Here is a 15341-nt window from a genome sequence, read left to right on the forward strand (position 1 = left end):
GATCAAAGGCTGTTCTCGTCTGTTGGATGCACGCTCTGAGGTCTCTATTTTTAATCAGTGCATTTGCGTCGTCTACAAATAAAAATATATTGAGAATTATTTGGATTAAAGTAGATATAGCTGAAGGTAGATCATTAATATATAAAAGAAAAAGAAGGGGTCCTAAAATACTCCTTTGAGGTACACCTATATTAACTACTTCTTCTTTGGACGTGTGAACTGTGTCATCGGCGTTAACTGAAACTTTTTGCGTTCTATTAGTTAGGTAACTACGTAGCAGTTCAAGTTGGACTTCTGCATTTGAAACTTCGTGGAACCATCTGATGTGCATTATTCGTCTTAAATGACGTTGTTGCGTTTGTTCAAGCTGTTTAATATGTCGCCTGTAGGGCGTCCAGCTTTCGCTTCCGTAAAGAAGCGTTGGGAGGACCACTGCTTTGTAAACAGCTGTCTTGGTCTTCAGATTGAGGTCGTGATTTTGAAACACTCTGAACATTAGCTTCCAGAATGCCCGTGATGCCGAATTGATACGGTTGTGTATTTTCGTGTCTAGGTTAGCCTTAGTATTTATGAAGCTTTCCAAGTATTTGAACTGCTGGACCTGTTCTAGTGTTTCATCCTCCAGGCTGATATCTGTTTGAGGGCTTTCTGGCGGACTTACCAGGATTTTGGTTTTGTCGATATTGAGTCTAAGGCCTAAAGCTTCGTATATATGTTTATAGGTGTCCAACATTATCTGTAGATCCTCTGAGCATATTGAAGTTCCGTGATAAACTTTGTACATGTTTCTGCTCTGAAGCGCTTCAGGTTAAACAGGCTTCCATTAATTCTTAATCTTATTCCAATACCTCTTACAGGCATACTCATGCCAGCAATTATCGAGACAGCTATGACGAAAATATTGAACAGTAAAGGCGCTAAAGACACTTAGCCTTGTTTTATTCCAGAGTTGGTTGAGAAATGGTCGGTTGTAGAGCCATTATGCTGTATTCTAGCGGTGTTGTTGGTATGGAGGCTTTTACATACTGCTAACAATTTTTCGGGTACTCCAAGGCGTCCCATGATTTTCCATAGCGCTCTCCGATTCACCGGAGATATACATATTTTTGATCTTTTTGTGTCATGTTCATGCTGAGTGCCCACTGGAAAATTTCCATTACGCTTACCAAGGAATATCATATGTTCATAAATGTACAATGCTTCAGAGTTAATGTAAATGATTTTTCCTACTAGCGTTTCGAGAGTATTACACACGCATTGACGTTTGGAAAGTAGTACTTTTCCGCACGCAAATATTAAAAAGTCGCATCAATCATAAAATTTTGGCATGTCTCTATGGGCCAATCATAAAATTCAAACGTTTCTCTATGCGGCTGAGCGCACAAAACTATAATTTCTTATAACGCCAGTTTCAAGACCATAAGTCTACCGCGTGAAAATGTTTCGTTTACGCTTGTAGGAAAAATATTGTTATTAACTCATGTGGAAAGTGCCTTTCCCGCACTCGACAGCTTGACTGAAGTCTCTTGCGGAAAAGTATCACTTTCCATACTTGTTAAGAAAAAAACTATTACTTAACTAATCGTTGGAATAATAAGTAATGAATTCTCCAATCTAGAAACTCGTCCAAATAAATACCAAGAAATTTACAACTCCTACCTACTTGAAACTCAACATCACACAGAGTTGCACAACCAGGAATGACACCTTTCATCGTTTTGTACGGGATAAAATGTTGTTGTTTTCTCTGCATTCAGTATCTGTTCATTCTGAGCCAGTCGGTAATATGCTTGAGATGCTATTAGTTATTTCAACACTGATTTCGAAATTTTCGCTTCATGCACTTCATACACATACACTTCATAGGGAGTTGATTTATATGATATTTTATCATAAAAAATTAACAGTTTCAGAAATTCAAAGTAATGAAAATAAATTCAAGTTACCTAGAATACTGTCCTGTGCAATGCCAGAGACAGAATCAACTAGTCGGTGGAAAGTTTTGTATCGGCTTATACTGAGGCTATCAATTACCTAGGAAAGATACGTCCGCAGTGACAAATTCTGGTTTTCGATTTCTCCACGATTGCCTGTTGCCTGAGAAAACTCATAAATGGTAGGTAAAGTAGATTATGTTCTTCCCGTCGAGATAGTTTTTGGTGCTCTTTCTGTTTAGTTCTCAATCGACGGTATATCGAAAATACATAAATTAAAATTATAGTTCTCACTATTGTAGAAATCTTAGTCAAGCGAATCTGTCCTTCATAATTATATTTCCCGAATTAATCTTCATTTTTTGAAGGCTTTCTCTTTTTACACCCATAAATTTTTATTCGATTACGGAGAAATGATTTCGTTTGCTTCGATGCTAATTAAGAGCGATAAAATTCGGCTATGGTATATGTTACAATAATGATTGAGGAGAAAGCAGATGAGCAAAATGGAATATCGACAATTGATTATTCGATTGTAAGGATAATAATGGTTCTTTGAAAACAATAACGGTTTATTCAGTTAGATAATCGCCTATTTCCCCATTATAGATGCAACTTATTCAAGGAAATTGCGGATAATTGGATAAGCGAGAGAAAGAAATTGATATGTTGCCTGTCGAGATGCGGATTGCATATTATTTCATGCGGGTAGAAGCCAGATTGACTCCTTTCATCATAGGTATACTCCATTCACTTTTATTTTAGCACTCGGTTGGCTATGGAAATTTGACACATTTCACTCTGTATAGTACGAAAATGTGGGGTTATGACGCTTGTCAAAACATTTTTTGGTTTTAAATCAACGCCGTTCTACGTAAAAGTTTCTGTTATTACGTATTTTAACACAATGTCGAATCTATTCGGAAAATATGTGATGAACATAATTGAAGTTTATACAAACTGATTGAACGCATACCAAATCCAGTTATTTGCATGGAAAATACAAGAGATCAGTATAATATCATAATATGCACTACCTTGAGGAGAGTTAATGTTCGTTATCTTCTTTGGCTAATGTTTGAATACGTTACATCAGTTTTAGATTTCAAAAATATTAACCCGAAGATGAAATGCATATGATGCAGTGGTTGGAAATGGGTATCTCCCGAAGGAATTTACCGATAATTACAAGAATTTTAAATTCTTCAACAAAAATCATCTTGCATCAATATAAGTAAAAGGAATTGAAGGAAGTTTCAAGTTAAGATGAACTTCACCTTTAAACAAAAATTTCACATGAATAAACAATAAACAGGACAACTGGTGCGTATTTGTGGCTGTTTATCTTAATACATTGATATAATAATAATAATAATAATAATGGTATTTATTGGTACCTTAAGACATTTACAATGTATAGGACAAGTCAAATGAAAAATAGATAAATCAATTTTCGTGAACTTATTCTACTTCATTCAACTTTATTTTAGCAGTCGGTTGGCCATGGAAATTTGACACATTTCACTCTGTATAGTACGAAAATGTGGGGTTATGAAGCTTGTCAAAACATTTTTGGGTTTTAAATCAACGCTATGTTGCCCGTTCTACGTAAAAATTTTTGTTATTACGTATTTTATCACAATGTCGAATCTCTTCGGAAAATATCTGACGAACATAATTGAAGTTTATACAAACTGATTGAAGGCATACCAAATCCAGTTATTTGCATGGAAAATACAAGAGATCAGTGTAATATCATAATATGCACTAGCTTGAGGAGAGTTAATGTTCGTTATCTTCTTTGGCTTACATCATTTGTAGATTTCAAAAATATTAACCCGAAGATGAAATGCCTAGATGCAGTGGTTGGCAATGGGAATTAACAGATAATTACAAGAATGTTAGATTTTTCAATGAAAATCATCTTGCATCAATATAAGTAAAAGGAGTTGAAGGAAGTTTCAAGTTAAGATGCAACTTCACCGTTGAACAAAAATTTCACATGAATAAACAGTAACAGGGCAACTTGCGCGTATTTGTGGCTATTCATCTTAATACATTGATGTAATTATAATAATTAGGTATTTATTAGTACCTTAAGACATTTACATTGTATAGGACAAGTCAAATGAAAAACAGAAAAATCCATTTTAGGGAACTCATTCTCCGATGACATTTATCGAAAATCCTGTAGTTAACTTTTCGCATTAATTCACTCAAACATAAAATTCCCAAATGCCACCACTTTTTTGGGTCTCCCAATAGAAGGAAATTCTTTGTCATACTCTTCATTCACAATCTTTCTGATTGTGGAAATATTCAGCTGAAATATAAGTCGTTTAGATTCAGATGAAACATTATACAGGGTGGGCTTTTTAAAACGAAACAGACGAGATAACGGGCGGAATAAATTTATTTCGAAAAAATGCTCGGACACGTCGATTTTTGTTTCGAGAGGGACAACTTTTAAGGTCAAATTCACAACTATATCGTTTCAACCCTTAGTGTTAGGACACCAACCCCTACATTTTGAATAGGAAAGATAGGATGAGTGATACCTCATTTGAAAGGCCTTTTTATCCTGAATTCGGCGTATTAATTTTTTTCTCATTTAGTTCATTCGTTTTCGACATATTCAATTTTGAATTTCGTACAGTACCAGTCATTCCGCTAACCATGCTATGTGAAATCATCAATTATTTTGACTAATTCATTCTGTGGTTACGATGGTAACCGTTAATTGTCAACATTAGACGACGAAATAATTATTATTGGTTCTTACTTTCTTCAACAATTAAGGTGAAAATAGTTTAATCTTTGGCAGGAAGAATTGAAATTATTTCTTTATTGTTGATGAGAGAAATGAACATTATTTTAATGTCTGGTGTATGGCTGTTATAAAATTTCATCAAATCCACAGAATAAATGAATAATAAATTCGCTTCATTCAGACAGCTTGCTTGATGATAATACCATCGTTGTTTCAAATTCAAATGTCAATATTTCAAGAATCAATGAATCAAATGAAGAAAAAACCAATACGCTGAACTCAGGATGAAAAGACCTTCTACATGAGGTGAAATTTACCCCATCTTCCTCATTGAAAATTTAGGGGTTGTTGTTCTAACACTAAGAGTTGAAGCGATATAGCTATGAATATGACCTTAAAAGTTGTCCCCCTCGAAACAAAAATCGACGTGTCCGAGCATTTTTTCGAAATAAACTTATTCCGCCCGTTATCTCGTCTGTTTCGTTTTAAAAAGCCCACCCTGTATAAAATCTCTTACATTGAATATGTTCGTAACCGTTTGACGTATTGTGGATTCTAGACTATCAGGGTATAACTATTTGAATGAGCGTACCTGAATTCTAAATAGCACTTCCTAAATCCGTCTCTTTTTTCAATAACTTTTGGCATTTTCGTTATAAAAACTGATATTAGGCAACAGAGTTATGACATTAACGACGTTTAATGAGTGCCAACCTTACTCCGTTCTAGTTACAAAACTTAATAAAATAATTTCATGGCCAACCGACTGCTAAAATAAATGTGAATGGAGATATAAACTAAATTACAATTCGTCCAAATTTTGTGGTAACAATCATTATAATCCAACCTACAATATATACTTCTATGTATACTAAAGTGTTCAATCTATATGTTACATCTGAAAATGAAAATTAAAGGTATGTTAAATACATAAAGGTGCCAGTAAAGGTGCTTATTTTGTCTCATACGTTCATTTTATTTTTATCTTTTCATAGAATAATTACGATTCATTAGTTCGATTTTGTGGTAGATTATATCAAAGGGGTTCAGAAGCGACTTGGCACTCCTTGAAAAAATACAAGAGAAAGTTGGATTCCAACAAAGAACGTCAGATTGATAGTATTATACTTCTTAGTAATGTCCGTTTATATTCTTGTCGTGTTTTACTCGACAGCAAGGCTATTTACGGTTCTTCGTAATGAAGAACATCATCTTAATAATAATAAATAACAATTGACCTTCTTTAGAGGTTCAGAGTGTCCGAACGCCGATGTGGATTAAATTCTTGCTTGTTTTTATCTACATAGGATTGGCATAAAGTAAGGAACAAGGGATCAAGTAGGTAAATGTATTCAAAACCAGAAATACGAAATTTTTGCTACTTCTTAGGGAACTACAATGAAGCATTTGAAATTTCATTTAAAATTTGGAAAAACTAAAAAAAAAAACAGTAGGATCAAATGTATTTCGTTTTTCCGCCTACAACTTTATCACTTTTCAATTGAAGTCAAATCTGTTGAGGTTTCGTTTATGAGGTGGCAGAAAATTGAGAATTAATCAGATTGTGTTCCCAAATGGCACTTTTCCAGAGTTATTCCATAAAAACAACAATTTTTTCTTATTATAAGCAACACTGGATCCCAATCTTATTGGAAAACTAGAGGACATGTCCATTATAGAGACGAATTATTATTAACTAAGTCCCAAACATTCTGTATATGTCGGAAAATTATCTTAACATTTGTTTATTGCACTACATCGAAGAAAAAATTAAAAATTAGAATGATGTTCATTGCGTAGAAAATATAAACCTCTTTTCAAACAATATAACATTGTAACAATTTTACATTACGAAGGATTAACGAAAATACAAAAAGTATTTTTTTTCTCTCGCTAAATATTTTTTTCGCTAGAGTATTATGATTTCATGATGTATTCTCGATGAAAGCAAAGCAGAGGAGTTTGTACGCAGTGAATAATGAATCTCTAGGTTCAGGTATTTTATTCACTAAATTAATCAAACAAAATGCATACACATTTTATTTTTACCATGAAGAATACATCAGAAAAGTTGAGAAATGATTATGCTCCTGTGCTAGCTAAAAAAGTGTCTAGATGTCCAACTTTCGAGTGTAGATTTGTTGCAGCGACGTTATTTTTGTTTAAAATAAAGTCATGCTTCTCTCTGAATGAGTAGTTTTCCCCATTTTCATATCTTTCTAAATATAATTTTTTGCAACCAAATTCTCGAAACATCTTGATTTGACAAGTGAGAAACACCAAATATATACAGGGTGTCTGTAAACAAATGCGAAGGACTTAAGGAGTTGATTCCTCGATGAAAATAAGCAGGGGTAGTTCCTATAAATTTTTTTTTAAATCGACCTCTCTTAGCCTTTGGAAGGCGATGACGAGTTTTAATTTTTTTCTAAAAACACTGAGTCATAAAACTGTACATAATATGACGCACTTAGTAGACGTTACTCACACAAAATTTTTTTAGATATCATAACTTTATTATTAGGGGTTGAAAATAACAACCCCTTTTATTTTCCTTCAAAAATTGTTTTCGTGGGATAGAGAACAGACTTTTTTTCTCCAGAATCGAATGGGAAACCATAAGAGAATTTTATTTTATTGACACGGAGATTGACACACAGGGTGTTGTTCAGACTTTAAGCATCAATTTTTTCTTAGGCTGGACCTGAAATTAATAAAACTCTTTTTATTATGCACTTTGTACAAAGAACGTTCGAATCAAATATTAGACAAATGTGAATGGCGGTTCATAATTTATGATTAAATGAAAAAATTGGGAAAATCAGTAATTCTTGGTAATAAAGAATATATGATAGATAGATAAAATATTCAGAAGCACCTCGGTTTGCTCCATATACCCTGATTGTGTGCGTATTTCCCATTGAAATCATTGTCGGGATTCTGGAGAATTCTTTTTTATTTTTAATTATAATTATGATTAGCGGCATGCAGAAAAATTATTGAATTTCGGAGTCCAGCACTCTGCCAACTCAAACGAATAATTTATTTCCCTAGTTATCTTAATCACAGATAGAAATCTGTCTTTTCCACACTAAAGAACATTCCTACATAGTAACAGTGAAAGCTAAAATAGGTCAGAAATGATGTTTTTCATTCTTAGACGATTTAACTTGTAATGATTTATGCTGGTCACAATTTTTCATGCGTTACACCTGGAAGGACTCCATTTAAAAGTTTTTATTCATCGTGGTCGATTGTGTCGAAATGCTTCGAACTGCATGGGTTGAATTTGACCCTGTAAATCCATGGATTATGGTGACATATAAAATAATTGTAGATAACCTTGCTTGAAAGTAAAATCTTTTACCTGAGACTTCTGCGAGTCTATCAATTAATTGTACAATTTGAATCGAACATTGCTAATGCTAATAGCTTGCTCCAACAATTGTTCCTCAAGTATGAACCAATTATGATAATAACGGTGTAGCCGGAAATAAGCAAAGTAGACGATAATATTCATCAGAATCACCAAGTGCTATTTTGAGAGTATTATTCTAATTTCATTAAACCAGACCTTTTCTTAAAATAAATTGCCCATTACCGCTAATTTTCCGTTTGACCTACAGCTCAACGAGAACAATTGGGAATTACCATTTTTCCATAATGCTTTCATGAATTTCCATCATAAACGAAAATTTGTTCCAGATGAATTATTTGGTAACCTTGAATGAAGGTAACGCTTGAAATAATTCATTGAGAGATGGGATGGATGTTTCATATTTTTGTCAATAGATTTATTAAAAAAAAATTAATGGTATAAAAATTGCCTCTGAAGATAAATGCACCACGAAAAACAATTTGGAAAGGAAGAACCGCAAAAGAAGTGCGAAAATGAGAGTTGAATAATTTTCATTCGTTGATGGTGGGTTCGGCTTTCGGAAAGCTAGAATAAACATGGAGCTAGAAATACACTGCGCAAAAAAATTAACGCACATTATGGAAATCTCAAATTTATTCTACAACTGAAGGTGTTCTCAATGATAATTATTTTTATCAGAATTATGCATGCATATGTAATACACTTTCAACGGTTTTCTTCAATACAGATGTTTTTTCCCAGCAGGAATAAAAAAAGATGATATTATCAGATTTTGAATGTATTGGCTCCATTCTAAAATCAGTTGTTCTCGATCAATTCTAGTGATCAATAGTTTTTCTTTCGTTTGATTTTCTACACTCGATCGCTATGCAACGCGAAACACGCAATTTGACCCAAGAGCAATGTGCCCAAGCGGTAGTTTTGCGAGAAGAAGGGTGGACATGCACAAGAATTGCAGAAAGGTTTGGAGTTTCCCATACAAGTGTGTCCAGAATGTTGCAGCGATTCAGGGAGACAGGTATGAATGTCCGAAGACCAGGACAGGGTAGACCACGGGTAACAACTGCCATTCAAGAACGTTACTTGAGAGTTTCTTCGTTGAGACAACGGTTTGCAACCGCTCGCCTCCTTCAAATTCAGCTTGAGCAAACTCATGAGGTGCAAATTAGCACTCAGACAATAAGAAATCGCCTCAGAGAATATGATTTAAGGCCTCGTGTCGCGGCAAGAGGCCCAGCTCTTACCCCAGCCCATCGAAGGGCGCGTTTGGAGTTTGCGAGAGAGCATATCCATTGGGAAGAGGCCGATTGGGAAAGAGTTCTCTTCACAGATGAGTCTAGATTCTGCCTCTACCATTGTGATCGACGTTCCCTTGTATACAGACGTCCACATGAAAGATATGCTCAGTGCAATTTCCTGAATACTACTGGTTTCGGGGGAGGATCGATTATGGTATGGGGTGGAATATCTTTGACTGCTCGATCAGTCTGGTCGTTGATAATGGAGCTATGAATGCTGATAAGTATATAAGGAACATTCTTGAAGAGCATGTAGTGCCATTCGCCCCATACATTGGTGAAAATTTCATTTTTATGGACGATAATGCCAGAATGCCCAGAACCCATCGTGCGCGCATCGTTCAGGAGTACCTTGAAGAGGTTGAAGTCTCTCGAATGGAATGGCCAGCAAGAAGTCCAGATCTCAATCCGATTGAGCAGGTTTGGGGCAACCTCAATAGAAGGCTGAGAAGTTCAGAAAATCATCCAGCTACTCTTAATGACTTAGGAATCCAACTCGGAGAAATCTGGGAAGGATTAGATCAGAACATTTTAAGATCACTCATTTTGAGTGTGAACCGTCGTTGCCGAGCTGTAATTAACGCAAGGGGTGGAAATACCAAGTATTAAATCACTTATCAGCATTTCGGTATTTTGAAAATTGTTAATTTCTCTTCTTTCACATATGATTCGGTGAAATCCTGAATTTTTCTTCCATTTAATGTGTCTTGTTTCGTTCGAAACCTTCCCGAGAGAACATAAAAAATAAGTTATAAAGTCAATGTAGAGTTAACTTTCATTAAAATTGAGATTTTCAGAATGTGCGTTAATTTTTTTGCGCAGAGTATGTACAATTTATGTTTAATATTTATATTATACTTTATTCTTACTAAACAGGGTATTTCAAAATTAGATTAAAATTTAGATATTCGCTGAGTAATTTCAAGGCATAAAATTCATATAAACATAGGTCCACAAGCGCTTGGTTACGAAGCTACAGGGTGGCCCAATCAGTTTTAGGAATATTTGGAAGAATGAGTGAAGTATTTCTAGCATCTTTTGTAATAAAACTAAGTCGCAATACTTTTTATAATTTAAAAATATAAAAACGTACTTCAATTTGATTTTAATAGTGGGTTTTCGTTTACCAGCGATTTTCTCCGAATTGCATGGTAAGCCATACGAAAAAATAACTGAGTCCTAAAAAGTTTTCAAATGAATTAACGAATTTATTTTGAGTTTTGAAATATACCAGTCACTCACGCCAGAAAAAAATCCTGGGGAGATAAAGGGAAAACGACCACGGAAAAATTTTCACCTCTATGCGTTGAAATCCTGATTTTCCTAAATTGAAAAGCGATTTATTCAATAAACTAATATGAGGATATATTTTTTGAACTCTTACACTTGACCAGAGTTCTTATGACACCTTTAGCTAATATCCTCGTTAATAGACAATTTGTTTTCGGAAGTAAATATAAATATCAACAAAACTCACCAGCACGCGTTAATTGGGAACTCTGCGAACTTGACCTGAATCCAAATAATAAACATTAAAAGTATGTATACAGCGTGATCCTCTCATCCACCAAATATTTTAAAATGTTCTAAAATTGAACAAATTAACAGAATTTTGTGTTTCTCTTCTAATTAGTAGAAGATTTTCAGGAAAGTGCATCTTTTTTCTTAACATATTCCATTCCGACCTATCGAAGGAATCAAATATTACAAATGCACTGAAGAAAATGTGTATTTACAGCAGGGTTTTGAAGTCAGTCATTTGACTGCAAATATTGATATGTATTCTGCGAAATCTAGCTTTCCCCTATTCCCCTAATTCAACTTTGAAGGGAAAGAAAAACATATTTGGATCTGAATTTGTTATAAAGGGTGTAGTTTTTTAATATGGGTAAAACTGGTAGAAATATATTGTTTCATCAGAAATCACCTATTTACGAAGGCATAGAAGGGCCAAGGATTTACTTTATTCTCAATCCCGACTTATAAGTCGGGATTATAACCTATAACTTTCGAATTCAACTTGGTTGTGTCGTGTTCGAGGTACAATAATGTACAATGCAATCATAAGAAAGACTTGAACATAACGATTCTTTTGGGAAATTGAAGAAATATAACTCATTATATCTTATCTCTTAAAGAGTTGAAAAATCATCGAAAAATAGATAGTCATACGACTTTGGATCGTCTGTTATCTGCATTATAGTAAATCAACGAAAAAAACCTGAAAACGCTCTGGTGATGACTGAATAAAACATTAATATAGTTTCATTTAGCCAGAATATTACTGGCCTATTCAATTTTTGGCGGGAAATGAGAATTAATGGCAAGTTTTTTCTTGACGTTATAACTCTGACGTCATTCTCTGGTGGGAATAGGACTCAAGGCACCGACAGTGAAAAACTGAAAATAAGTTCAAAAACTCACCATTAAACCTTATAATGAAAATGTAAATTTTTTTCTAAATATAATTCAGTATCACTTGTTTTCGTACAATAAAACTTTCTCCAAGTGCCCTTTCCTTATTCAGAATAGAGCACCGTTAATCCAGGGCCAAACATAATTGAGAGAAAAGAAATTCCTACCAGTATGTGGTTGATTGGAAAATTTACTATAAATTATAACTGAATTAATATTGTTGGAATGGTTGAATTTTAATAGTCATCGAATAATAACAGAAAGCAAATTCATTTCCTTCAAAGTCAATACAAGGGCGGTCCTAGACTGATTTTCTGGGAGGGGAAGTAATTGAAAGAACAATAAAATATCAAATTAAGACTTCAAATAACACCCTGTAGGAATCTCTAGGTAGCATTTGCAGTCCAATTTTTTTTTCTTAAAATTGTACAAGGAATCTCTCCTTTTCATTTTATTATAATATTGTTTTTTCCCAATTTTTCATATGAAAAATTTTAAAAATAGAATTCGTTTTGGACTCTGGGGGGGGTAATTACCCCCTACCCGTAGGACCACCCTTGAGTCAATATCAACTATATCTTGATAATATCAGATTTACCAACTAATGAAATAACTGAAAAAAGATTAACCGAATTGCGCCATCACATCCCTTTATTTTATTGCATATATGACATATGACAATTGGAAATTCTATATTTTAATCAATAAACTCGACAAATCATCGAGTTCACGAGTTCACTGAATTTGATATGGGCCTAGAGTGCCAATACTGTAGAATTTACCTCGAATTAACAACAGAAATTAATAAAGATGGATAGTTCCGAGTTCCGGAACAGATATAGATGGTTGTTTTAAAGTGTGGAAAATGATTTTTATGATTGCCGACTTAACTATACCTCGTATTGAAAAAATTAGAATTGGCGAGTCCTAGTTATATATTATTGCAATATCTAGAATTTTTTTATTTACCAATTTTCAAAATTAATGGGAAAGCGCAAAAAAACAATATATAATTTTTAGTTTTTTCTGCAACAAAAAATATACATACCTATACCGATTCAGCTATACTTCATTCACTTTTATTTTAGCAGTCGGTTGGCCATGGAAATTTGACACATTTCACTCTGTATAGTACGAAAATGTGGGGTTATGAAGCTTGTCAAAACATTTTTGGGTTTTAAATCAACGCTATGTTGCCCGTTCTACATAAAAGTTTCTGTTATTACGTACTTTATCACAATGTCGAATCTCTTCGGAATATATGTGACGAACATAATTGAAGTTTATACAAACTGATTGAAGGCATACCAAATCCAGTTATTTGTATGGAAAACCCAAGAGATCAGTATAATATCATAATATGCACTAGCTTGAGGAGAGTTAATGTTCGTTATCTTCTTTGGCTAAAGTTTGAATACGTTACATCAGTTGTAGATTTCAAAAATATTAACCCGAAGATGAAATGCATATGATGCAGTGGTTGGGAATGGGTATCTCCCGAAGGAATTAACAGATAATTACGAGAAGGTTAAATTCTTCAACAAAAATCATCTTGCATCAATATAAGTAAAAGGAATTGAAGGAAGTTTCAAGTTAAGATGAACTTCACCTTTGAACAAAAATTTCACATGAATAAACAAGTAACAGGGCAACTTGCGCGTATTTGTGGCTTTTCATCTTAATACATTGATGTAATAATAATAATTAGGTATTTATTAGTACCTTAAGACATTTACATTGTATAGGACAAGTCAAATGAAAAATAGAAAAATCCATTTTAGGGAACTTATTCTTCGATGACATTTATCGAAAATCCTGTAGTAAACTTTTCGCATTAATTCACTCAAACATAAAATTCTCAAATGCAACCACTTTTTTGGGTCTCCCAATAGAAGGAAATTCTTTGTCATCCTCTTCATTCACAATCTTTCTGATTGTGGAAATATTCAGCTGAAATATAAGTGGTTTAGATTCTGATGAAACATATAAATTTTCTTACATTGAATATGTTCGCTACCGTCTGACGTATTGTGGATTTTAGAATATCAGGGTTATCAGCGCCTATAACTATTTGAATGAGCGGACCTGAATTCTAAATAGCACTTCCCGAAACCCTGTCTCTTTTTTCAATCACTTTCGGCATTTTCGTAATAAAAATTTATATTAGTTGTGGCAACGGCGTTATGACGTTAACGACATTTCATGAGTGCCAACCTAACTTCGTTCTAGTTACAAAAACTTGAGAAAATTATTTCATGGCCAACCGACTGCTAAAATAAATTTGAATGAAGTATAAATATCACTCAAAAAAAATATCAAATACTTCATTATATATATAATGAGTTTCTTATTTAAAATGAATAGAGACTCAATTGCATTTCTCTGCAAAAATAGAGGGAATCTTTATTAACAATATCAAAACTTACAATATAACAAACCTGCAAAAATAGAGGGAAACAACATTTAAAGCCTCTAGTTTAACCTTCTTCAATATAATCGTTAGACTGAAAGTATTTATTCTGACACTTCGAAAAAACTTCAAAATTTATTATAAAGTTATAAAGTTCTGCCATTCCAGGTAACGCGAATATAATATTGAAGGAAAGCTCTGCTATTATAACGCTTTTCTTTACATATATACATAATTCTCACATTCTTTCATCATTTTCCATCCCTTTAAACGACCACTATCCACCGTTCTGGAACGTTCATCGAGTTCTCTTCGTTAATATTAATTTAGTGATATAATATTATACTAAATTTTCTGACCAACCACGTGCTTCTAAACATTTTTTTTTCAGTTCGGGTTTTCAAAATCGGTTTGGCTACATATATAATAACAGATTCAAATTTGACAAAATATAATATACGGTGGTGCGAACAATGAAAAAAATTCGTAAAGAGCTCATGAATCGAATGGATATTATTAATATTATTGCCGGCATGTACTTTTTTGATTCGAAAAGCACAGACCGGCCATCAAGCTTCTATCATTCAACAATTAACACTTCTTTCTAATATTTCATTAGCCTCTGTCGAATCTTCTTGTAGAATATCGAAAAGAAAAACCGAGAAGTACATAGAGAACGCATATTAGTGTTAATATTTTTTCCTGTATTCGTAAACTCAGCAAAATTTTATAAAATAGCGTATGCATCTATGATGATGAATATTTTCGAATTTAGTAACTAATAATTTTATTTGAGCATCTTCTCTTTTGTTCTAGAACGATCGCAACCTCAAAGTTTGAACCCACCTATGCAAGGGAAGCCTTTCCATGTTTCGATGAACCAAGTATGAAGGCAACGTTTACAGTCCATTTGTGGAAACCGAATGACCCTGATTATATAGCTCTCAGTAACAATCCACAGGTAAGGTGAACTTTATGACCTTTGCCCTCCATTAATTTTATTATATCTATGGATCTAATCCAATCTGTACTCAATCATTTATATTCCGTTTTTGCATATGATGAAAAAGATATAACTCCAATATACGGAAAACCAAAAAAAAAAAATGCTTAATAATACTGCCATCGCTTGTTG

General features: G+C 33.6%; 1 protein-coding gene across 4 annotated transcripts in view; it reads left to right on the forward strand.

Annotated features, from left to right (window-relative positions):
• LOC123318654 (glutamyl aminopeptidase) overlaps positions 1-15341 on the forward strand; it is a 70839-nt gene that overhangs the window by 36929 nt on the left and 18569 nt on the right. For all 4 annotated transcript variants that reach the window (XM_044905337.1, XM_044905336.1, XM_044905334.1 and 1 more), the window contains one exon: positions 15023-15167. In XM_044905337.1, coding sequence (XP_044761272.1) covers positions 15023-15167 — 145 coding nt within the window. The remainder of the gene's footprint in view (positions 1-15022; positions 15168-15341) is intronic.

Source organism: Coccinella septempunctata, chromosome 8, assembly GCF_907165205.1.
Source record: "Coccinella septempunctata chromosome 8, icCocSept1.1, whole genome shotgun sequence".
NCBI lineage: Eukaryota > Metazoa > Arthropoda > Insecta > Coleoptera > Coccinellidae > Coccinella > Coccinella septempunctata.